The sequence below is a fragment of the Terrapene carolina genome, unplaced genomic scaffold, assembly GCF_002925995.2.
Source record: "Terrapene carolina triunguis isolate 2854851 unplaced genomic scaffold, T_m_triunguis-2.0 Scaffold789, whole genome shotgun sequence".
Taxonomy (NCBI): Eukaryota; Metazoa; Chordata; order Testudines; family Emydidae; genus Terrapene; species Terrapene triunguis.
In genome coordinates, this window is record NW_020665140.1 from 4,847,443 (window position 1) to 4,871,383 (window position 23,941).

Genomic DNA, 23,941 nt, shown 5'->3' on the forward strand with positions numbered 1-23,941 from the left:
GAGAGCCATAGCACATTTGCAGCCTATATATTTAATAAAAAAATGAGAGAAAGGCATGTGCAGAAGGCCACTTTGATTTCAAGAGGTGGGAAAGGAGATCAGGAAGATTAAGTGAACAAGATTGAGTTAAGAAGCAATGAGACTTGGAAATTTAAAGTTATGGAATAAAGAGGGTGGGGGACAGGAACAAACAGGAGGAAAAACTAAGATTAGTTATCCAAAGGGAGTACAGTAACCTAGGAGATGCTATACCCATCAGTGGGAATAAGCAGGGGCCATCTTGAAGTTGTACCTTATCTTTTGCTGAGATAATTTTGTGAGTATTTTTTTACTCATAACTTGTAGTAGAATACAGTATAACTGTGTATAAAAATGATAGTAGGCTTAAGCTTATGTCTAAAGGAAATATGATAATTCACTATGTAAAAACATTAAAGGACTCTTCCTGAGGTGAGAAATAATTAAAATGCTAATAAACCTAATTACAAGAAAGCATGTTTACTCAAACAATCCCAAGGGGTAGGCATATCTTTTGAAGATATAAAGGGTTATACCAGTTGAAGAGAAATCTGTATGTGAAATACTCCCTGCATTACCGTTATTATTAATTATTATTATTATATTTATAACGGTATATTAATAATAATTATTTGCATTACAATAGCACATAGATGTCTCAGTCAGGTATTGGGACCCCATCATGCTAGGAATCATACAGGTAAAATAACAAAAAGATTATTACTTTTCTAAACATGGACAAGGCTTATACAACGTTATAGTAACACAGTGACAGTGTAAAAGTTGGCCATATGTATATTTGCATCCTAGTTTAACAGCTCACATGTCTGAATTTGCTAATGTTGGCTTGAAACTTGGTTTCCAAAGACCTATAAGGAGTTGATTGTACATGGAGGACTCACCATCACTTACTGTGACCATATCAAGAGGCATGCAAATATAAGTAGGTAGCACAAGTCACAGTTCTGGAAAGCTCTGCATGGACTGAGAAATTTCCAAATGTCATCTGTCACTTGATCATTGCCTGTTAGGTTCACTCCCTCTGGGGCACCTGGCATTGGCCACTGTCGGTAGACAGGATACTGGGCTAGATGGACCTTTGGTCTGACCCAGTACGGCCTTTCTTATGTTCTTATGTCATCTAATAACCAAAGCTACCAACAGTTAACCTTTGCAATTAATACTCGGAGCCTATACTCAATCAGTCTCACAAGAGTAGAACTTGCAATGTTTGTATTTGTTTTTGTCTCTCTCTGTTCTCTATATTATTTACAAATGAGTATTACTTGGATTTGACCGTTAATATTGTTAAACATGTGATGAATGACTGTCTAAGAGACAAGAAACACTGTATCTTGTGGGAGGACCAGAATACAATTTGGCTTATCCAGTCCAAATTACACAGTTAACAAAGAAGAGGCTCAAGAGATGCCTTAGTCTGTCTATAAGGGTGCCAGGGTTGGCAGACACAGGGTCCATGCTAGCACCGGGGCTGACTTGTAATTTTCCCGGTGGGTGTTCGGCCCCTTCTCCCAGCCTCTTCCTGCCCCTACTCCGCCCCTCCCTGAGGCCTTGCTCTCGCTCCATCTCTTCCTGCTCCCGCTCCACCTTCTCTCCATGCCCCCACACTCTGAGCACCTCAAGCCCACCGAACAGGTGATCAGTGGCCCCATTGAACAGCTGTGGCTGGTGGGTGCTGACTGAGCATCCCCTATTTTTTTTCCCAGGGGTTCTTGAGCCCTGGAGCACCCACAGAGTCGGCTCACTGTATATGTTGGTATATAGCACGCCCTTTGACGTACAAGGGCATAGTTAGCTACTGCTACAGGTTCAAAGTGTAAAATACAAACTAAAACAAGACATGCACAGGATGACGCAAAACCGGATAATATAGACTTTTTTTGTGACTCTGACTCACAGTCTAGCTCACATCTAGTCCACTGAGCACCTGGGTTGGGATTTGCAAAGCTGCCTGAGGCATTGGGACAGCCAAAAGCCATGCTGAGAGTCTACATAAGAGTTGTTTCCATGTTTTTAAGACATTCTGGGCACTCTATTCTGTGCCGCTCAACATTTCCCTAAACTCCTCTCCACTACCTAGCCTATTAGCATTGGCAACCATTCATCTTACAAATGATTAAACCATTACCTCTTGAAGAACCCTCTTCATTTTCAGCAGTAACGTCTTTACAGCTGTGCAGTCCTGCATCATCAGTCGGAAGGGCAAAGATTCCATTCCTCCACCTTCTTCCAGGCCTGCAAAAGGCCACTCCACAGCAGGACTGCTGGCCACCTGGCTGACACGAGGACATCTAGCTTCTCCTTGGTCCACCTCCTTTGACAACTTCAGAGAGAGGTTCCTAAGATGAGAAAATATAAACAAAATTTGGCTCTGTGGTACTTTTTAGGCTCTCTCCCTTGATGACTATTTGAAGTGAAACATTGCTAACACTGAGCGTTCACTCTCTCTGTTTATAGTGCATATGATGAAGAGTTTATGAATAAACACAACCAACTTTTTGGAGAATAACTTGACTAGCCTTTTTAAGGCCCCATCGCCCGAGGATCTAGCCATCACCATGTATATTTAGGTAAACTTCAGATCGTTCTAGAATTGAAACCAAGCTCTCCTCCATGTCCCACAGATAAAGCCACTTTCTTACAATGTTAAGTGTACGTGGGATTTCACTTCTAGGAATTAAATTGCTGGGGATACATTTTACCCCATTTTGCTATATGCTCAAATTAAAGGGATGGGCATAAATTTACGATTAAACTGGCTACAAGGGTTCTCAACTGGGGGTCCGGACCCCTCGGGGGTCATGAGGTTATTACATGCAGGGTTGCGAGCTGTCAGCCTCCACCCCAAACCCTGCTTTGCCTCCAGCATTTATAATGGTGTTAAATATATAAAAAAGTATTTTAATTTATATGGGGGGTCACACTCAGAGGCTTGCTATGGGAAAGGGGTCACCAGTACAAAAGTTTGAGAACCATTGGCCTACATGCAATGAAGTTCACGGTCTTGTTCATTATATTAGTTTTCCATATGGCTATAACTTAGAATTTAGCCCAACCCTTAAGGAAATTAATGAGGAGGAAAACAAAAGGAAATAATTCCATTTAGAGTTGATCCAATGTCATAATTATGTTTATTTTATGGTATTGTTTGGAAACTGCAGTTTGAAAAAAGAATGAGCAATCTGAAGTTGTTAATTATCTCTATAGCTTGTGTAAGAAGAACATGGGAGAACATGTGAGAAAGGGTCTATCAAGAACCACTGAAATCAATAGAAAGACTCCCACTGACTTCAATGGCCTCTAGATCAGTCCCTGAGGCAGCAAAAGAATACCGTTATGTTAACCTGACATCCTACCCCATACCCACACTATCTGATCTTGGAACAGAGCATCAGAACAAGACATGACTCCCACTTAGATGATAACAGTTCTGAGTTCTAAATACAACATAAACTCAGAGAAAAAGCTCTAGCAATCATAAAATGATTTAAAAACAGATTATTTGGCAATTTGGTGAAATGGCAAAGCAACTAAATGCACTATGAACACGTCTGTCCTCAAAAACTTTTTGTAACCTTCATGCTGTGCCTTTTTTACCTGGGACCAATGGGAAACAGGAAGAGAATGCTACATGAAGCACAAACACCAGAATATAGTAGTAGTTTGTGATAACTGTACATTAATTAATTGTTAAATTACAAAAGGGTTTCAATGGAATTACTTGTCATATCCATACTATTATCAAAAGAATGTACTATCATTAGCGATGTTAGTATAAGTGGCAATGGAAATACAGGTCTGTCGCATCTTACGCGCATTTAACATGCGCAATTTCAGCTTTACGCGGTCGGCAAAAACAAAAACAAAAAAAAAAAAGAAGGGAAAAATAACAATTTTAATAATGTAACTGTAGTGCGGGCGATTTCGCCCGCCATTCAACTCAATGTAATTTTGACTATACGCAGTTTTCGCTTTACGCGCTAACTGCGGAACGGAACCCCTGCGTAAGATGAGACTCGCCTGTAATGCTTATTGTCCATTTAAAATACAGTAAAAATTTTCTGTTCCATTTGAAATTTTTGTAAGCAAAAAAAAAAAATGTAGTTGGTGTTTTGATTCTGAGTTTTAGGGTTTATTATTCAATGATAAAGCAAGAAACATAACAATCTTCCCAATACATTTTGCTTTAATGTTAACTTTGGTTCCACAAGAACAAACATGCAAAAAAAAAAAAAGATTCATATGTTTTTTTTTCTGGATAAACAATTCCCACTGCCACCCTAAACAAATGGAAAATGCTATTACCAGGGCAATCTCTTATGGATGGCTCATTAAGAAGTTATGGAACATCTAATGTGCATTTGGGACAATGTGAACTTGGGAAATGCACCAAAGAAGTCACTGATATGCCATGCATAGACAAATGCTTATGATGGACAATGGAAATAAAATTTTCTAAGCCTGGCTTCTTAAGAATATCACTTGGGAATGAAATAATTTTGTTTTTCATTATTAAAATATATTGAAACAACATTTTGAGTAGAATATTTTATGTGGTTCAAATGATAATCTGGGATGGATATGGTAAAGGTCTGTGAAAGCCAAGAATATTACCTAGCTGCTGATTCATGGCACTTATTAAAGCAGTCTCAGGTATAAATCATGGAAGGAAAAAGAGACAAACTTTCACTGAAGCATTAGTTACATGAGAAGTCACTTTTTTCTCTTAAATGTTTGTTTTAAAACATACTCCTATTGTGGGAATCTATATCTGAATGAGTTTAATGAAACTTACAAACACATTGTTTGACTGAAGTAAGATGAAATAGCACAATCTCCCCACCCCCACCCCCACCCATTTCCTGGCTACTGACTGCAGGTTGGCAAGTGAAATTGCACTAGAATGTCAGCAGTCAAGAAACTAAGAGAGGAACCAGAATTTCAACCTGCTATCACTCCAGAGGAGGCGGTCATGTTGCAGGCAGAATGCACCTACAGTGAGAAAGAACAGCAGCAAAAGGAGTCTTTAATAGTACGCCCGCATTAGCAAAGACAGTTTTTAATCTCTCCCAGTGCCTCTGCATCAGCAGCAGTGTTCTACTTCACTTGTGGGCACAGAAATTATCACCACCCATGGAGTACCATTATTCCAAAAAAGATATTGCTTACTAAAACCGTCATTGTGGCACTTATGTATGAAGTGGAGGTGTCCTGAGAAATAAAATAAATTTGGGTCGGATCAAAACCCATTGAAGTTAACAGAAGACTTTTCACTGGCTTCTGCTTTCTTTGGTTGCCATTAAAAGGTCAATATTTACTAGTAATTGCTTCAGAGCGATAGCTCAGACACTATGGTATTTTTGCGATACTTGCCATAGGAAATATCTCCACAGTGTTAGAAAACTTCTGAGATGTCTAGCACAACTTCTAGTGCAACTTTTGTTTAGTGCAAAGGAAGCTTTCCAAAATATGATTTTTCACCAAGCACATCATTACTAATGTATAATTATTCTGTTATGCAATTATGCAATATAATGTAATTTATCACATAACAGCACTAAAGATTTAGCGCAAAAAGGCTCTTGCGTGAATTTGTTGTATTCCCTAACTAGTAAACCCCCCCACTGCGTTTGGTGTTATGTTTCAACATTCTCAAAATTAAATGTTTCAATAAAGTCATTTCAACATTTCCAAATTGACAAATTTCAAAATTTCCATTCCACAATATATTTCGAGATTTTGACTTTTCATCCTCATTCAGTATGATCAGAAATTTTGAAATGTTGGAATTGCCTGCAGGCTAGAAATTCTATTTTTCAACAATCACAGTTCAGGGCAATTTCCATGATCTAGCTTGGGCACCCGCTCCAGGTTCCTCAGATGTCACCTCTCCTGGGTGCAAACACGCATCTCTCTTCTTTCTGACTGGAGTTTTTCCAGGCTCCGCACTTCCCTGCCTACGCTGTGAGTTCCCCAGAAAATCAGACTGCCTAAGCAGGCCTGCTTTGCTTTCTTTTCAAAGCAGTGGCATAGCCAGGTGGAGGGAACAGGGGAAGAGATTAAAAAAAAGGGGGCCACCCGCTGCGGCGCTTTTACTCACCCAGTGGCACTCCGGGTCTTCGGCGGCGAGTGAAGGTCTCGCCGCCGAAGTGCCGCCGAAGACCCGGAATGCCACTGGGTGAGTAAAATAAAAGCACCGCAGCAGGTGGTGCCTTTTTTTTAATCACTCCCCCAGGTGAGTACAAAGGCACCAAGAAATTGACAAGGTGCCACTTGTGCTCAGTGAGGGAGCGGCCGCTGCCCCGCTCCCCCACTAGCTACGCTACTGCTTCAAAGGCTACCAACAGTGTTATTGGTATAAGATTCCACACAGCTCTTATTGTGAAAGCATTACAGAAAAAACATATTAAAAACAATTAAAGAACCTACATCCATGCGAATAAGCTTACCAGAGATCACCCTCAACTCCAACAAGGGCTCAGGCAGGTGGTCAGTCCTTCAAACCCCAAGGGGTTTTTCTGTGGCTATAAGCTTATAACAGCTTTTAGCTCTGAACAGGCACACCCATGAGTCTCCTTTATAGAGTTCGGGCCTTTGATCTTGGAACCCTGGGAACAGGTCATCAGCATGCAGTCACCTTCTCTTCAGGCCCTAGCTTCAAAGGACTGGGTTTTTGCATAAGTGGAGGCAAGGGGGGGATTTGCATTCATTTTATTCTAGATATTTCCCAGGAAATACACGTCACAGGTTTTGTCCCAAAATGTTATTCTTGTCTGCCACATTATTCAATATGATCCATTGATCACCCAAGCCCACAACATTTGCATTTAATACAATGGACTCCAAAGATACTTAAACTTAATTCAGTAATATCTCCCAAAGATTTTTCAGGATATTGCCATATCCGTCACACCAACCACGTCTAGAACTGCTGCAAAGTCTGGAAATACAACAAGAGTGCTTCATATCAAAATCATTGATTTGGGGGAACAGACGCTGCCACCTCTTAATTGATTTTAAAGAGCAAAAGAGTGAGGAACTGACACAGAGGTTAATTATTTATCTAATTGCTTTGCAAACAAGGAGCAAGAGGAAACAATCTACAATGATTCTGTTTACATCTAGATTTCATTTGTGTCTGAACTCCTTTTTTTTCTTTAACAACCTGACAGATTTCAATGGGATTTAGGCATCGAGGGGCTTTGGAAAATCCAACTAGGCCCCTATCTGGAACTTTACATGCCTAAATACCTTTAAAAACCTGGCCCCTAAACTCTAATGCATTCTCAGATGGACCAGTTTTTAGAAGCTGTAGGCCCTTCTCCAAGAATGCCCTGCTGCCACCCCTGGAAAGTGTTGTCCCCAAAAGTGACAGTGAGAATAAAACAGATTTCAACTATCACTTTTGGGACATGGGAAGAAAAGTGATTTCCCAAACAACTTGCCCTCACAGATCATGACAGCACTCTGCACAGCACCCAGAAGTGCTCCAAGCAGCCACCGCAGATCACAGAAATTCAAGGTGAAAACCCGGCCACGGTGAAGTCAAAGGTCAAACACCCATTGACTTCAGTGGGACCAGGATTTCACCCCTACTGTTATGTACTCCCCATGGACCACCTCAGTCATGAAGCATGCCTCCACATTTTACATTAGATGAGTAGTTTCCAAGGGGAGCTCAATAAAGGTTAAATGACAGTAACCTAACCATAATGTTCTAGCGGTGTGAATCACAGTGACAAGAGCTGCATCAGAAGGACTGCTCACAACCTCCTGGCTAACTTTAAATTGAAAATGGTACTAGGTGCCACAGCTGCTATCTCCATATGGAAGATGCGCAACTGGATCCAACATGACACTTCAAATTTCAAACTATTTGACAAGGGCCATACAAAAAACTCTGACAGTAGGCATGCTTACAATCCTGCCCATTCCTCTAGATGCCTCTCTAGACCTACTGCCATGATTTCTGTTACATTTGGGTTAAGCCATAATCAAATTACCTGCATCCACTCCCTCACTTCTGTTGGATGCTGGTAAAGCACAGAGACTGCAGTACCTACATTTAGTGAATCGGTATAGCCACCAGACAGCCCAGCTGTACTCCACAAGCATATTTAAAAGAAAATCTTCTGCTGCGATGCCGCAGTCTGTTTGTGTTTGCACCTCAGAGACTTCCCTGTCACTACAGGGGAGTCGCATCTTACGCAGAGGTTAGGTTCTGAAGTCAGCGCATAAGGCGAAAATTGCGTATAGTCAAACACTCATTGAGTGGAATGGTGGGCGGAATCGCCCACACTACAGGTACAGTATTTAAATTGTTATTTTTCTCTTTTTTGTTTTTGTTTTGCCGAGCGCGTATAGTTAAAATCGCGTACGTTAAATGCGCCTATGATGCGACTCCACTCTAATCTAATGAAATGATATGTTAAACAACCAAAAGAGGTATTCAGTAGTGCAGCTCTTTTTGATGCCATTTTCACTAACAAATTTCTTCCCATTCCAAAGCATTTTTAAAGGGTTTTACAGTACACAGGGGTAGGGGAGAATACGATTTACAACTTGAGCTAGTTCGAATTAGTTTTACTTCTTACTTGTCCTCAAACCGAAGAGTTTATGGTAACTTAAACTTCCCTTACACAAAGATTCCCAGATTACACTGAGTTTAATCTTCTTAGTTTTCAGCGCACTGGCATAGTGGAATTAGTTGAAACTAATACAACTGTTCCCTTAGTGTCTGCACTTCTTGATATCAGCTTAGCAACACAGAGAGCATCTAACACTGTCCACCTCAGGAAGGCTCTACAAGCAGAGTGAAAGACCTCTGTTGGAAGCACTAAATATACCCTGTCTGCTGTCTGAGGGCTTATTTTCTAAAGCAAGAGCTCAGATAAAGCCTTAAATCCCATATGTTTTTTATATTCATTGTTAAGCAGCATTTTGGTAAAAACAATCTTTTATTCATATTTTGATCCTGTCCAGCGAGCTATACCAGAATGCACGTTTCTTATTATTTCAGAAAACTGTTATTAGCTAAATAAACAGATAGCAGCAGAATGATCCTGAAATGTTTTTTTCAATCAAGCCTTTACAGGTTTACATCCCTAGCTTTCCCTCCTATCCAGATTTTTTTTCTTCTTCTCATCAACTGTCAGTATTACAGCTGCATGGGATCCTGTTTCAGAAAAACCCAAAATTACTAGTTCAATAAGCTCAATGAGGACATATAAGACTAGAAAAAATAATTATAAATTGCTTTCTGGAACAATCTGCCTCACATATTCACCGCCATTTAAAAAAAAATGCAGCTCAAACACCTATATGCCTATATTATTATTTACATTACAATAGTATCTTGAAGCTACTGGAACTAGGCCTCAGTTCTGGTAGGTTCTATGTACACATAGTAAAAGAGAGCCCCTGCCACAAAGTTTTTACAATCTAAATACAGATGACAGACAAATGGTGAGAGAAAGAATGGATTATTTTCCCCATTTAACAGATGGAGAACTAATGCAGTCAGTTTTAAAAAAAAAGATATTTAGGTGCCTAAACATGCAGATAGGTACCTAGGGGGATTATCAGTTAGGCACATAAAAATCTGTCCCAGAGAGACTAAGGATAAATTTTCCAAAAGCCCTTAGAAGCCTAAGTCCCATTTTCAAAAGTGACAAGTGCCTAAGTCAATTAGGCGCTTTTGAAAATTATACCCTAACTGCAGAGCCGGCGCAACCCATTAAGTGACCTAGGCGGTCGCCTAGGGCACTACAGTTTGGGGGGTGGCGACTGCGGCGGTATTTCGGCGGCAGGACCTTCCGCCGCCTCTGTGAGGGGCGGCATTTTGGGGCAGGACCTTCCGCTGCCTAGGGCGGCAGAAAAGCTGGCGGCGCACCTGCCTAACTGACTACCCAAGGTCACACAGGACATCTATGGCAGAGTTAGGAACCCAGATCTCCAGACTCTCAGTCTAGTGATTTAACCACAAGACTATGTTATCTTTCCTTTCCTTACTACAACCAATAAGCATATATCTCATTATGCCCTCACAGCTTCTGAATGTAACGTTTGCATTGCTGTAACTGCTAGTAGTTTGAAAGTTGTACAGATGACGTACTATCAAATTAAAATGCATGGTATGGTAAGGTAGATATTGTTTGACATTTTACAGCTTTTAGTACTGTGCATCATTTATTGCCATTTTCATGCTGAGATTTTTCAAGGTCACCCCTTGGAAAAATCATGTACAATGTCTGTCATTACCAATCTATGCACACACACACATGCACACTATAATGGCTAGTGCTGCTATAAGTTAAGGGTCTGTCAGCCTTTCCATTATAACCCCTTTTCTTTCAAAGGTTTATAACTCAGCCATAAAAAACTTCCTCTGGGCTAAAACTTGGCAATGAAGAAATATGGAAGCAAATTTAAAAAAAAAAAATCTCTGTTTTTCAGCTATCATTAAAGTACAGGAGATTAAAAAAGATGTCATGGAGGCAGTACTAAAATACGGGCATGTATAGTAGTAATTTTTCTTTCTTCATGTTCTTCTTCTACACTAGTCCAAAAGCTTGGGTCAGATTTTTCCCATCCAACACACGGAGACAAAACAACTGAGATTCTGATGTCATCCTCCCATATATAAGGAGCTTGACACCAAATAATTCTATTTGCAAACGTCGAAAGCTACCTAATAAGACAAGGTAAACAGTGTAATAACTAAAAAGAATTAACCATTTGGAATAGTTTGATGGGACTCATTAACTATCTAATTTATATGAAAAAGAATCAGAAAATGGTAAACCAGGATGTATTTGATCACTCCAAACTCCATTGTGCAATGCAAGTCCCAAGAAATCTGTGCCTTTGACTTTTTTTTTAAACAATGTAGCAATTAAACAGATGGTGTTACCAAATGTCCACTAATTAATACCTAGCTCCTCCATTCTGTCTTTTCAGAACTTGCTTTGGAGGAAACGTAGTTTTCTATTGATATAATAATATAATAAAGTCAATAGAATTATAGCAATTTTTAATAGAAGTAAACTTGTGTTCTTCAAAATAAAATTTATGTCCAATATCTTTCCTAGCTTTCTTTCATGCAACTTGCGAATAACAAGGTACAAAAGAGTTGTGTCCAAGTGCAGAGGATACCCCATGTCTATATTATGTAGAGAATTTGATTAATCTGTCAGGAAGAAACTGTGACTATAAAAAACATCTTATTTCATTATCACATAAAACAGTTAGAACCTAATGTTATTGTTAAATGAGCTTTTATGTTAAATCCCCTTTTATATCCATTTAAGGAGAGCATGTAATGGATTTTGAGGCATAATTTATAAGAAACTCTAGTAAATGCATGTTACTATATATTCATTTTTGAATGCTTGCAATCTACCAGAATTCTTAACAAGAAATTAATGTATAGGTTGGATTAATCTCTTAGCTTTTTGGGAAACATCATGAAATGAAACATGTTGGAAAAATCTTAATCCCATTGACAAGTATCCAAACTCCCACAATGATGTGGAAAGCCCAATAAAGAACTAAAGTTACAAAACAATGTGAAAACCCCAGTCACGATGTTAATTAAATCTATCAGCTATTACCATAGGGTGTGCTGCTGACTCATTTTTTTAATCTAGTGCCGGGCACTTGGAATTGTAACCATTGTGTATTTGACACACAGGGGTATGTGTGTGTAATTCTCTCTCTCTCTCTCTGTATAAAAGAAGCAAGGTTTTCACATGGGGGGTGGGGGGGGCCTGTCATTTAGGACAACAGGTTTGCACAAATACAGAACTTTCATTTACTGTCATAATAAACAGATTCTGGCAAAGTTAGAGATTAAATAAATCATATCTTTTCCACAGTTAAAGAATATAGAGATAATGAGCTTGGTTCTGACTGGCCCTTACAGTGCACCATAGGAGAAAGGAAAAAAGAATAAGGAGTCTCCCAAGAAACAAACAGAATTGCACTAAAGCAGTGGTTCTCAATCTGTTTACCATTGTGGGCTGCATCCAATACTACCTGTATGGCCCCGAGGATGTCACATGTGCAGCAGCTGTGTGCTGATGGGCTTCAAGTGGCCCACGGGCTGCAGGTTGAGAATAACTGCACTAGAGGGAGAGCAGGGCTGATCCCAGGACTTCGTCCTTGGGGAGTGCAGTGCCCCAAAGCAGCATGGAGGGACAGGGAGAAGGTGACTCCAATCCACCTACATGCCAGCCACCAAGGCTGGCAATCCATGTGGAACTGGGGGGAGGGGATAATACTGCCAACCTTGAAGGGCTGTAGTTTGTGAACTTCCCATGCACAAGGAAGCTCCAAGCGACACTTTGCCTCCTGAGACACCAAACCTCCAGTGCTCTCTTGCATCTTCTCTTGAGGATGATGTAATTTCCATACCACTACTTACAGCAGGCTAAGTACTATTAGCAGAAATATAGCCGAATAGATTATTAGGAGCAAATTCCCAACCATGTTTGGGGCTGTAAGCAAATGAGTTATGAGGAACAATGTGGCATTGTTTCCTTGTGAAGATGTCTTTCAGATGAATTAGAGGTCTCACATTCATTTGAGAGGTTTCTTTTACTAGGCAGGTGTTGAAATTTGTGCACATGCATTTTAATTAATGAAATTAATGCACTTCAGAAGCACATGTTCAATTTTTTAATTAGACATTAAGAGACCAAAGAAAAAGCAATAAGCTAATTAAGTGTCTAAAATAACCTAATCGCTTTATTCTTACATAATATAATAAATCACTCAGTTCCATAGCATAAACATGTTTTTTTTTTAAATCATATGGAGAGACTTACCTGCCTTCAAGAAAAGGATATTTCAACAAGATTTCCATATTGTTCTCTTATGAAAGCCCCTTTAAAAAAAAGAACTTTTTCGTCTCATCTATAATGTTACCTGTTAAAAAGGGAAAAATCACAAAAGTGGAGAATGGAGGCCAGCAGCGGCCTGAGAGGAAGTGTTTGGTCCATGTAGTTATAAAGACTAAAAATCGGGGCCTAAACTTAGGCTCCTAAGGCCATAGTTAAGCACCTGCAGAAAGTGATGAGCATTCAATTTGGAGACGTAAAGGTTCAGTTAAAGCTCAGCATAGAGAAAAAATGGTATGCTAAATTTAAAGTTACTTGCTGAACTGTTTGGTGGATAAAATATTTTTGCTTCAATGCATTGCTACTTATTGTACTTAATATAAAGCTCACATAAACCATGCCAGAATGATTGTTTTATTCTCCTTGCACTACCTCATCCCATTCCAATTACTCAGGATGCAACATCCATGGGCTGTTAACTTTGGTTCTTGGAAGATTACGTAAATTAAGGCTGGACTTGTTCATTTCAATTATGTGCATTCTGTTTGAAACAGGCTCTGCTCTCTGGACTTTCTCCCTGCATGAGCAGAATACGTGGAGCTACTGTAATTGTAAATGTTTGCAATGCCATATGTGTTTAAGGTTGAGACAAAAATTAAAATAGGTATTGTACTGTAAGATACATGTCTAGAAAAATAACAGTAAATCAAAAACATCTGTTTCACGATATTCTTTGCTATATGTTTTAAATTCACTATGACCATATCTAACGCATTCTGAGCAATAAAGAGTGGTAATACTTTGGAATCATTTTCTTGGAACTTAACTGCAAATGTTACCATATGTGTTATTCCAAGCTATATTAAATATGTTTGAATTAAAATACTTTTAAATTTATACTTATAATATCGTCTCCCGCAAGTGGTTTGTTATAACCACAGTAGTTACATACAGCCATAATAAATAAATGCAATACTTGATCACAGTTGAAACGTTATGTTGCCTGTCCCAATTAAGATCAGAAATTTGCTGGCTACCTAATGACTATAGGAACAGGTGGAACCATCAGTGTCACTATCTTTCATGATTGGTGGGATAATATGCATGACTGGAATATTGGTATAGAAGGGTACACCTTGCTCAGGAAGGATGGGGGGAAGACAGGGAGGAGGTGTTGCCTTATAAAAATATATACACTTGGACTGAGATTGAGATGGAAATAGGAGATAGATTTACTGAAAGTCTCTGGATAAGGATAAAAAGGGGAAAAAAACAAGGGTGATGTTATGGTAGGGGTCTACTACAGACCACCTAATCAGGAAGAAGAGATGGATGGGACTTTTTTTAAACAACTAACAAAATCATCCAAAGAACGGGACTTGGTGGTGATGGGGAACTTCACCTACACAGACAGAAGCGGATTAAGGTGTCATGAGGCCCTGGGCCACACAACAAGTGGGCCACTCCTGCTTCCTCCCGCCCATTCCCACTCCACCTCTTCCACCTCTAGTCCTGTCCCCATTCTGCCCATTCCGCCTGTGGCCCCACCCACATACCCACACCATTCTGCCCCTTCCCCCCACCATTCCACACACAGTCAGCCCCATGCTGCACCCCCACTGCGGTGCTGCAACATTGCTCTTTCTTCCTCCCCACCCATGGCCCCAAGACCAGAGAAGATCTGTCCCCCTCACCTGCCAGAGCCCTGGGCAGCAGCGGGGAGTGAGAGGCCACAGCCGGGAGCTAGAGCTCCTCCAGTTCCAGGGCCATGGGCGTAGTTTGACTGCTATACTGGGGGACAAGGCATACCCACGCACATGCATGCCCACACACATGCATGCCGAAGCTGAGTTCACTGGCTCTCTTCTCCCACCTACAGTGGTACCTGGGCTGCCAGTGCTGCGGGAGACAGATCTGTTCTGGTGCTGCTGTAGTTGCCTCCCTGCTAGGCCTGCTGCTGCCTAGGGAATGTCACATGCTGGACTACTGCTTCCCCCTGCCCATTCCTGTATCCCCGTCTCTTCCCCATCTCCTCCCCGTTCCTCTCCCCTTCTCTTCTCCTCACCCCACTCCCCCTTGTTCTGCCCTCCCCCCCGCCCACGGTTGTAGAGGAAACAGGCGGGCACTAGGACCCAGAAGGCAGAATCCAGCTGCTGAGGCAGGACCCGGAGCACAGGGGAAAAGCTGCTCTATACTGTTCCCCATGAGCTGAAACATGTTGTGGGGTGAGGTGGGGGCAGCTCTCGCAGAAACTAGGTGGGAGTGGCACGTGACCCCTCTTGCCTCGCTTGTGTTTGGGAGGGAAATGCCCCCGCTCTGCATCCCCCAAACTACACCTATGCCTGGGGCTGCAGCTGGGTCTGGGTGCTGGGGTTTCCCCACCGCCCAGCTATCCTGCCGGGGAGGAGGGTCAGGGCATAGGGGTGTCCATTTTTTGGGGGCGCTCCGATTGGCTGGGGCCCCTGGGCATGGGCCTCACTGGCTCAGTGGCTAATCCGCCACTATACCCAGACATGTGTTGGGAAAATAATACAGCAGGGCAAAGATTATCCAACAAGTTCTTGGAATGTATTAGAGACTGTTTTTTTAAGAAGGTGGAGAAAGCTACTAGGAGATAGGCTGTTCTGGATTTGATTTTGACAAATAGGGAGGAATTGGTTAAGAATTTGAAAGTGATCATGAAATGATAGCGTTCATGATTATAAGGAATGGTAGGAGGGGAAACAGCACAGTATAGACAATGGATTTCAAGAAGGAAGACTTTAGCAAACTCAGGGACTCGATAGGTAAGATCCCATGGGAAGCAAGTCAAAGGGGAAAAAACAGTTCAAGAGAGTTGGCAGTTTTTCAAAGACACATTATTAAGGGCACTAGGGCAAATTATCCCACTGCAAAGGAAATATACCAAGTATGGCAACAGACCATATTGGCTTAACCAGGAGATCGTCAATGATCTCAAATTCAAAAAAGAGACTTACAAAAAGTGAAAACTAGGTCACATTACAAAGGATGAGTATAAACAAATAATGCAAGTACGTAGTGACAAAATTAGAAAGGCGAAGGCACAAAATGAGATTAAACGAGTGAGAGACATAAAGGGTAACAAGAAAACATTTTACAAATACATTAGCAACAAGAAGACGACTAAGGACAGGGTAGGCCCATTACTCAATGAGGGAGGGAAAACAATAGCTGGAAATGGCAGAAGTGCTTTTTTTTTTAATTTATTTATTTTTTTTAGTTTTCACCAAAAAGGTTGGAATTCTAACATAGTGAATGCCAGTAAAAATGAGGTAGGATCAGAAGCTAAAATAGAGAAAGAACAAATTAAAAATTACTTAGACAAGTTAGATGTCTTCAAATCACCAGTGCCCCATGAAATACATCCTAGAATACTCAAGGAACTGACTGAGGAAATATCTGAGTCATTAGCGATGATCTTCAAAAGGTCATGGAAGATGGGAGAGATTCCAGAAGACTGGAAGAGGGCAAATATAATGCCAATCCATAAAAAGAGAAATAAGGACAACCTGGGAAATTACAGACCAGTCATCTTAACTTCAGTACCTGGAAATAATGGAGCAAATAATTAAGCAATCAATTTGCAAACAGCTAGAAGACAATAAGGTGCTATGTGACAATCACCATGGATTTGTCAAGAACAAATCCTGTCAAACCAACTTAATAGCTTCCTTTGACAGGGTAACAAGGGGGAATGCGGAATATGTAAGGCTTTTGATACTGTCTCGTATGATCTTCTCATAAACAAACTAGGGAAATACAACCTAGATGGGGCTACTATAAAGTGGGGGCATAACTAGTTGGAAAACCATTCCCAGAGAGTATTTATCAGTGTTTCACAGTCAAGCTGGAAGGGCATATCAAGTGGGGTCCTGCAGAGATGAGTTATAGTTCTGTTTCTGTTCAATATCTTTATCAATTATTTTGATAATGGCACAGGGAGTACACTTATAAAGTTTGCGAACAATACCAAACAGGGAGGGGTTGTAAGTGCTTTGGAGGATAGGATTAAAATTCAAAATGATCTGGACAAACTGGAGAAATGCTCTAAAGTAAATAGGATGACATTCAGTAAGGCCTTGGCTACACTTGCAGCTGTACAGCGCTGTGAGGTAAACCTGTCTTCGTACAGCTGAGTAGGGAAAAGCGCTGCAGTCTGTCCACACTGACAGCTGCCAGCACAGTGGCGTGGCCACACTTGCAACATTTGCAGCTGTGTTGGGAGCGGTGCATTATGGGCAGCTATCCCAGCATTCATGTGGCTGCAACGTGCTTTTCAAAACGGGTGGGGGGGGGTGTGACAGGGGGGGGGGGGGGGGGAGAGAGTGCTTTTTGGAGCATGTCAGCACTCTATTTTGCAAGTTCCGAACTCCCGGCCCCCTGCTCATTCATTCACTCACTAAAAGCAAACAGCAAAATGTTTGCTTTTTCTCTGTTGTACGAGCTTTGAAACCGGCACGTCCGCATTCCTGCAGCCGGTCACAACAATGGAGAGGATTGTCCACTTGACAAGGTGATCAGTACAGCGCTGCAAGCGTTTACACTCACACCCGTGAGTCGTAGCCACTCCGCCGTATCTCTTATGCTTCTCGGGGAGGTGGAGTACCTGCAGCGGCGTACCCAGGGAGATACAGCACTGTAAGTGCCCTGCCAGTGTGGACGGGGAGTGAGTTACAGCGCTGGGGGAGGCTTTACAGCGCTGTAACTCGCAAGTGTAGCCAAGGCCTACGGACAAATGCAAAGTACTCCACTTACAAAGGAAGAATCAGTTGCACACATACAAAATGGACTGGCTAGGAAGCAGTACTGCAGAAAGGGATCTGGGGGTCATAGTGGATAACAAGCTAAATATGAGTCAACAGTGTAACCCTGTTGCAAAAAAAAATCATTCTGGGATGTTAGTAGTAGTGTTGTAGGCAAGACATGAGAAGTAATTCTGCCGCTCTACTCCATGCTGATTAAGCCTCAACTGGGGTATTGTGTCCAGTTCTGAGCACCACATTTCAGGAAAGATATGGACAAATTGGAGAAAGTCCAGAAAAGAGCAACAAAAATGATTCAAGGTCTGGAAAACATGACTTATTAGGGAAGATTGAAAAAATTGGGTTTGTTTAGTATGGAGAAGAGAAGACAGAGGGGACATGATAACAGTTTTCAAGTACATAAAAGGTTGTTACAAGGAGGAGGGAGGAAAATTATTCTCCTTAACCTCTGAGGATAGGACAATAAGCAATGGGCTTAAATTGCAGCAAGGGCAGTTTAGGTTGGACATTAGGGAAATCTTCAGGGTACTTAACTGTCAGGGTACTTATGCAGTGGAATAAATTGCCTAGAGAAGTTGTGGAATCTCCATCACTGGAGATTTTTAAGAGCAGGTTAGACAAACACCTGTCGGTGATGGTCTAAATAATACTTAATCCTGCCATGGGTGCAGAGGACTGGATCAGATGGCCTCTCGAGGTCCCTTCCAGTCCTGTGATTCTATGATTTTATCACATATCTTACAATATTTGGTGTTTTTACTAAAGCCCAAGCTCCTGGAGTCAAATGATTCAATGAGAATCTCATCTTTCATTATTCCTAGTCCTCACAGTTGCAGAGGAAAACTTGAAAATGTGACCCAAGTGCACCCTAAAGGCTCAGAATCCAGAAGAGAAAGAAGAAGAACGCTAACAGATTTTTAAGCAATTTCATGATTTCCTGAGGCCTTATTCATGATTTTTGAATGCTTTGGGATGGTAACGTTCACCCATATGTGCACTTAGGGACCCCCCCCCCCAACCTTGAGAAGCTTCGATTATCAGGGAAATCATCTTATTGGCTGTTGTCCAGCAAACCTCATAATCATGCTAAAACTCATCTGTGCTTTGGGGTGGGCAGGAAGCATGGAGGGAGGGCATATTGGGACAATAATAGCAAAGCACGTTGGGTGAGACACCTTGCAAGAGGGAAAGAAAGAAGAGGAGAGATGTCTGGATGGAGGAAGAGAATGAGAATGGAGGAAAAACAAGTAAGATATGTACCTAGCATAACCGTAACATTTTGATTCCTTATTGTTGTTTGCCTTCTTTGTTTAGACTGTAAATTCTTCAGACAGGGACTGGGTGTTCCTTTGTGTTTAAATAGAACATTTAAATAGCCAGCCACAATAATTAAATAGAGGAGTAGGAATACAAAATGAGTGTATGAGCATAAGTATGTGTTTAGCCTTGGCTATCTGAACTTCAAGGATAGTTTCGCTACTCAACCACAATATATAACAGCAAGGGCTATGTTGAGAAGTGTATTCCCTAGGTAACTTTTTGCATTTCTTTTCAATCCCTTCATAGAAGGTGTGAACACCTATCTCCTAATACCATACTTTTGGCTCCAACTTAGGCCTCCCTGAATGTTATCTATCTCATTTTCTCTTTTTTGCACACTGAAGAGTGCCTGACATTTAAAACCAGATAACAGTAGCTGCCTGGTAGCAAAGGGGAAGGTTTCCATTCACACCAAGCAGCATAAACACTGATCACTATCTTTGTTCAATTGTCTTTGAAACAAAGCCCAGAATGCAAAAGACTGCTGGGTACAAAGAGTGGAAGGATGATAACAGTCTTCCATTCTGCAGTGACCTCTCCAGAGAGAGCCACCCCCATTCAGTGGAGCATATAGTGAAAGGCATTTGTCACAAAGGGAGAAAGTTCTGTTCCTGTGGCAGGACTGAGGAATATTATAATGTTGTTTTCCACCTGGTTTGCAGTGAGATAATAAAAAAAAAAAATATGGCCGATATCAAATTAATTCATCCTTTTTATAATGTTGATGTTACAAAGCCATAGGGAACCCAGCCACTTTTCATTTAAAGGTAAAGTTTTTCATCCTAGAACACTGACATATGTTACTCTGAGTCTGCACCTAACAGCATATGCAGATTGTTACCGTCTGATTGTGAGCTTTTTTCCCCTCAAAATTTCACATGGGTGGTGATCAAATGTTATGATAGGATGTAGGGAATTGAAAGACACATTATATGCGGAATGCAAAACACTATTTGTTTCTGACAGTGAACATTCTTTTTAAAGCTTCTATTGGGTGTCTTAATTATTGTGGTGTAGGGATGGGCCCGCGCTCCAGAGTTTGTGGTGCTCCACTCTAGGACACAGTTCAGCCCATTACAGACAAGAACCATGTACAAAGTTTCGGTCCAGATACCTCACAACTGAGAATGTTAGCAGTTCAGGCCTATCTCTATTTTGGAGAGATTTCAGGCTATAAACGTTTTATAGAACAACTGTGGTCTGATTTAAATAAATGAATTAGATTTGAGCTTTGTGACATAATGGCCAGCAGTCTAGGAGGACATCTCATAAAACCAGTTAGATGGTATCTTTTGTAGTGAAGCTAAATTTACTTTAAAAGATTATTTGCTTCAAAGTCTTTATTCAGTAGTATTCTTGCTATGTGAATAAGCTGTGTAAAGATTTGGGGTTTGAAATATGTTTTCTATGGAATGACAAGGAAGAAAGTGAATCTGTCAAAATTGGTTACCTGAAGACAAAGGGAAAATTAGCAGTCCCAATCCAAAAACTGTGTAACTGACTTGTCAATTACAAGTACTTAAATGACATTTATAAATGGCCCCCAGAGCAATACAAACAGTGCTGGATGCCTCTCTTTGGGGACCTTCTTCTATTTCATTTTTAATGTTTCACAACAAAAATAAATTCCTGGTTTCCACTGCTGTTTGTCTGATGTTTTGGATTTTTTTTTTTTTTTTGACAGCATGGAGACAAGCTAATTTGAACATTATTTAGCATATTTTGCTATGTTGTGAGTTTCACAAAAGAGGACTTGTGATGTTTGATAACATTTATAATACTTCCCAGTCTCATGTTTTCTGTTCACTTGCAAGCCTGCATTTTGACTCACCAGTCTGACACAAGAGACTTCAAAACAAGTCACACTAGTGGCAAGTGGGTGTAACAGAGTGTCTGCTTCAAGTATAATTGATGGTGCAAATCAGAGGTAGAAAAAATGGGAGAATATTTTTCCATGAAAATATTTGCCACAAAAATATTTCCATGAGAAGTTTGTCAACAAGCCAACTTGTTATATTTTTTCACAACAGTTATGGAGTCTGAAAATTGTTCTCAGGGGAACATGGAGTAAATCTGAGAAGTCCCTTCTGCGCACACATTTAAGGAGGTGAAGGAAGTATCATAGGTAGGGCTCTACCAAATTCACAGTGGTGAAAAACATGCCACAGTCTGTAAAATCTGATCTCCCCAGTGAAATCTGCCGGGGAGGGGCAGGCCTGGGGACTCCGCAGCCATGGCTCCTACCATGCGCTGGGCTCCAGCTGCTAGTCACATAGTTTGTTTGTTTGTTTTTGGAAGGGGGGGAGCAATGCCACCCCCTGCCACCAAACTATGCCCATGATAAAAGGGGGGGCATAACCCTCGGTGGCCCTCCCACGGGTTTCAGCATCGGTGTCCCCCCACTCCTATAAAGGTTCCAACACCCTTGCCCCTCCCCTGCTCCAGGCCCAGCGCTTGGGGGATAAAGGGGCCTTGGGCTGACTGAGAGTGTGTATGTACCACAGTGCCCCCCTGACTACGGGGCCCTGGGCAGTTGCCCACCCCCAAAAAATGATGACCCCCATACACATACCATGCGACCCTTGCATCTGTGCTGCCTGTTACTCTCCATTTGCCCAGCTCTGAACGCAGTTCCTCCACCAGCAGCTGTGCAGAAGTAAGGGTGGCAACACTGCAACCCTCCTACAATAGACTTGCAAACCCGCCCCCCCAACCCTCTTTTGGGTCAGGACCCCCATGGTAATAACTCCATGAAATTTCAGATGTAAATATCTGAAACTGTGAAATTGACTATTTTAAAAATCCTATGACTATGAAATTGACCAAAATGGACTGTGAATTTGGGCAGGCCCTAATCATAGGACTAGGAGCCCACAACTCCTAAAATCTCTTGCCATTGAATGACCTTAATTACACTTGTTACAAAGCACTTATGTTCTTAAGATGAAAAAGTCACAATGCAGTAGGATACGGCTCTTTAAATCTTACATTCAAATCTAGGGAGAAGAGAAGAGTCACTCTAAAAATCTAGTCCACTTGAGTTTGCACTTGCGAAACTCTCTAAAAAGCCCTGGTGAAAGGTTTCTGACCTTTATCATCTTTCTTCAGGATAAAAAGCATTAGATTAGAGTTTTCAAAATGCTAAAATTATGTTTTACAAGTAATGTGTTCTCTGCCATGGAAAGGGTGATACAGAGACAGAATATAATACTTGAAAATGTAAGGCTTAAAACTCTGAGGAATAAAAAACACAGGAAAATTATCTTTCGCTTTTTAAAGCAAGCAGGTGAGGATAATCAAAGAAATCTAGTAGGTTTTATTCCACTTCCACTCAGACCTTTAAACAGAAGAGCAGAAACACTGTTCATAGATGGGATCACTTTGTTCTCAGTTCTCTACAAACTGGGATTTGCATAAACTCTGCTGATCCTACTGGGATGATAAGGCAACACAGAAGGATAAATCATCATACCTAAGGCCTCTAGTGCAAAGACCAGAGAAATCCGACGGATTTACATTTTACAGTCTACACTACCTACAATGTTAAAAATAGTTGTTAGAAGGATAAAACTGTCAAGGCAGTCACTGGAATATGCAAATCTGTCGAGAAAGAAGGCCGAAGACATGATTTCATTATATAACCTTTCTACTCTCCTTTGCTGATTTGTTTTTGTCGGATCTGGATTATTAAAGAAAGTGCAGTGATGCTGCTCTTCTAGATTTTGTTCCCGCCCCAACAATATGATTTAATTTAAGAAACAGTTGGTTTAAAGAGTTGTTAGTATACATTTTCTATTTAAGTATTTATACCGTATTTCTAACTTTATATATTCTGGGACTACTTAAAATAGTTAGGTATGCTAATCTGCATTCAATTACACCTCTACCCTGATATAACACTGTCCTCAGGAGCCAAAAATCTTACTGCATTATAGGTGAAACCGCGTTATATCGAACTTGCTTTGATCCACCGGAGTGCACAGCCCCGCCCCTCACGAAGCGCTGCTTTACCGCGTTATATCGAATTCATGTTATATTGGGTCGTGTTATATCGGGGTAGAGGTGTTACCACATTTTTACATACAACTTGGTAATTGTGTTTGTAAGTAACTAGAAATTACCAAGATTATGAAGAAGCAAAACCCCCACTTTTAGACATGTATCTCTGTATATAGTTATCTGCATCTAAAAACTATTGGCTGCAAGTGGAGGCTTTCTGGATTTACAGTCAATATAGTGATTTCCATACAGAAGAATCCTAGAAGTAGTTTACAAATGCTACTTGATATGCTACTGTACCTATAAGGCTATCAATAGAGATACATACAGGGTTGGGCTTAATAAGTATTAGCTCTGAGGGGGAGCAGGAGATTTGTGTATTTTATGAGGAGCTGCTATTACATTTTATTTTGTTCCTGGAATTTGTGGCAGAGGCAATCAGAGCCTCAGATAGGTGTTCCTTTCTATTATTGCTTACATCCAAATAAACACATTTTAATAAAATATATAATTCCACTCACTGTTGAAATGCAACATCCTCTAAGAAGAATACGGGTCAGCTGTCATCACACAAAACAACACGGCCTGACAGTTTTTGGACAGTAAGTAAAGAACAATACAGTATCCAATTAAACAGGGAACATTTAAAATAGCATAATTTAATTTATGGCTTATGACTGGGATACTGGGAGCTAACATGTCTTTTGGAAGAAAGTCTAGGGAATTTCACCATGCTAAAGCATTGTTGCAATATAATGTGAAAGGGAGGAGTGCCACTTAATTACTCTCCTTACCATGAGCAGTGATTTCCATGGAGGTCTCCTGTCAAAATACCGACCTGATCTGATGAGAACATAGCATGAGATTATATTACTGCATAGCTCCAAGAGAGCTAGAAAAACAGAGATGCATGGGAGTGTAATACCTGAAACTACTGGCTGAGGACATAATTGTCTAATG

General features: G+C 40.9%; 1 protein-coding gene across 2 annotated transcripts in view; it reads right to left on the reverse strand.

Annotated features, from left to right (window-relative positions):
• Positions 1 to 23,941, reverse strand: part of CCSER1 (coiled-coil serine rich protein 1) — a 1,059,536-nt gene that overhangs the window by 618,663 nt on the left and 416,932 nt on the right. For both annotated transcript variants that reach the window (XM_024216934.3, XM_024216935.3), the window contains exon 6: positions 2,168 to 2,378. In XM_024216934.3, the coding sequence (XP_024072702.2) occupies positions 2,168 to 2,378 (211 nt within the window). The remainder of the gene's footprint in view (positions 1 to 2,167; positions 2,379 to 23,941) is intronic.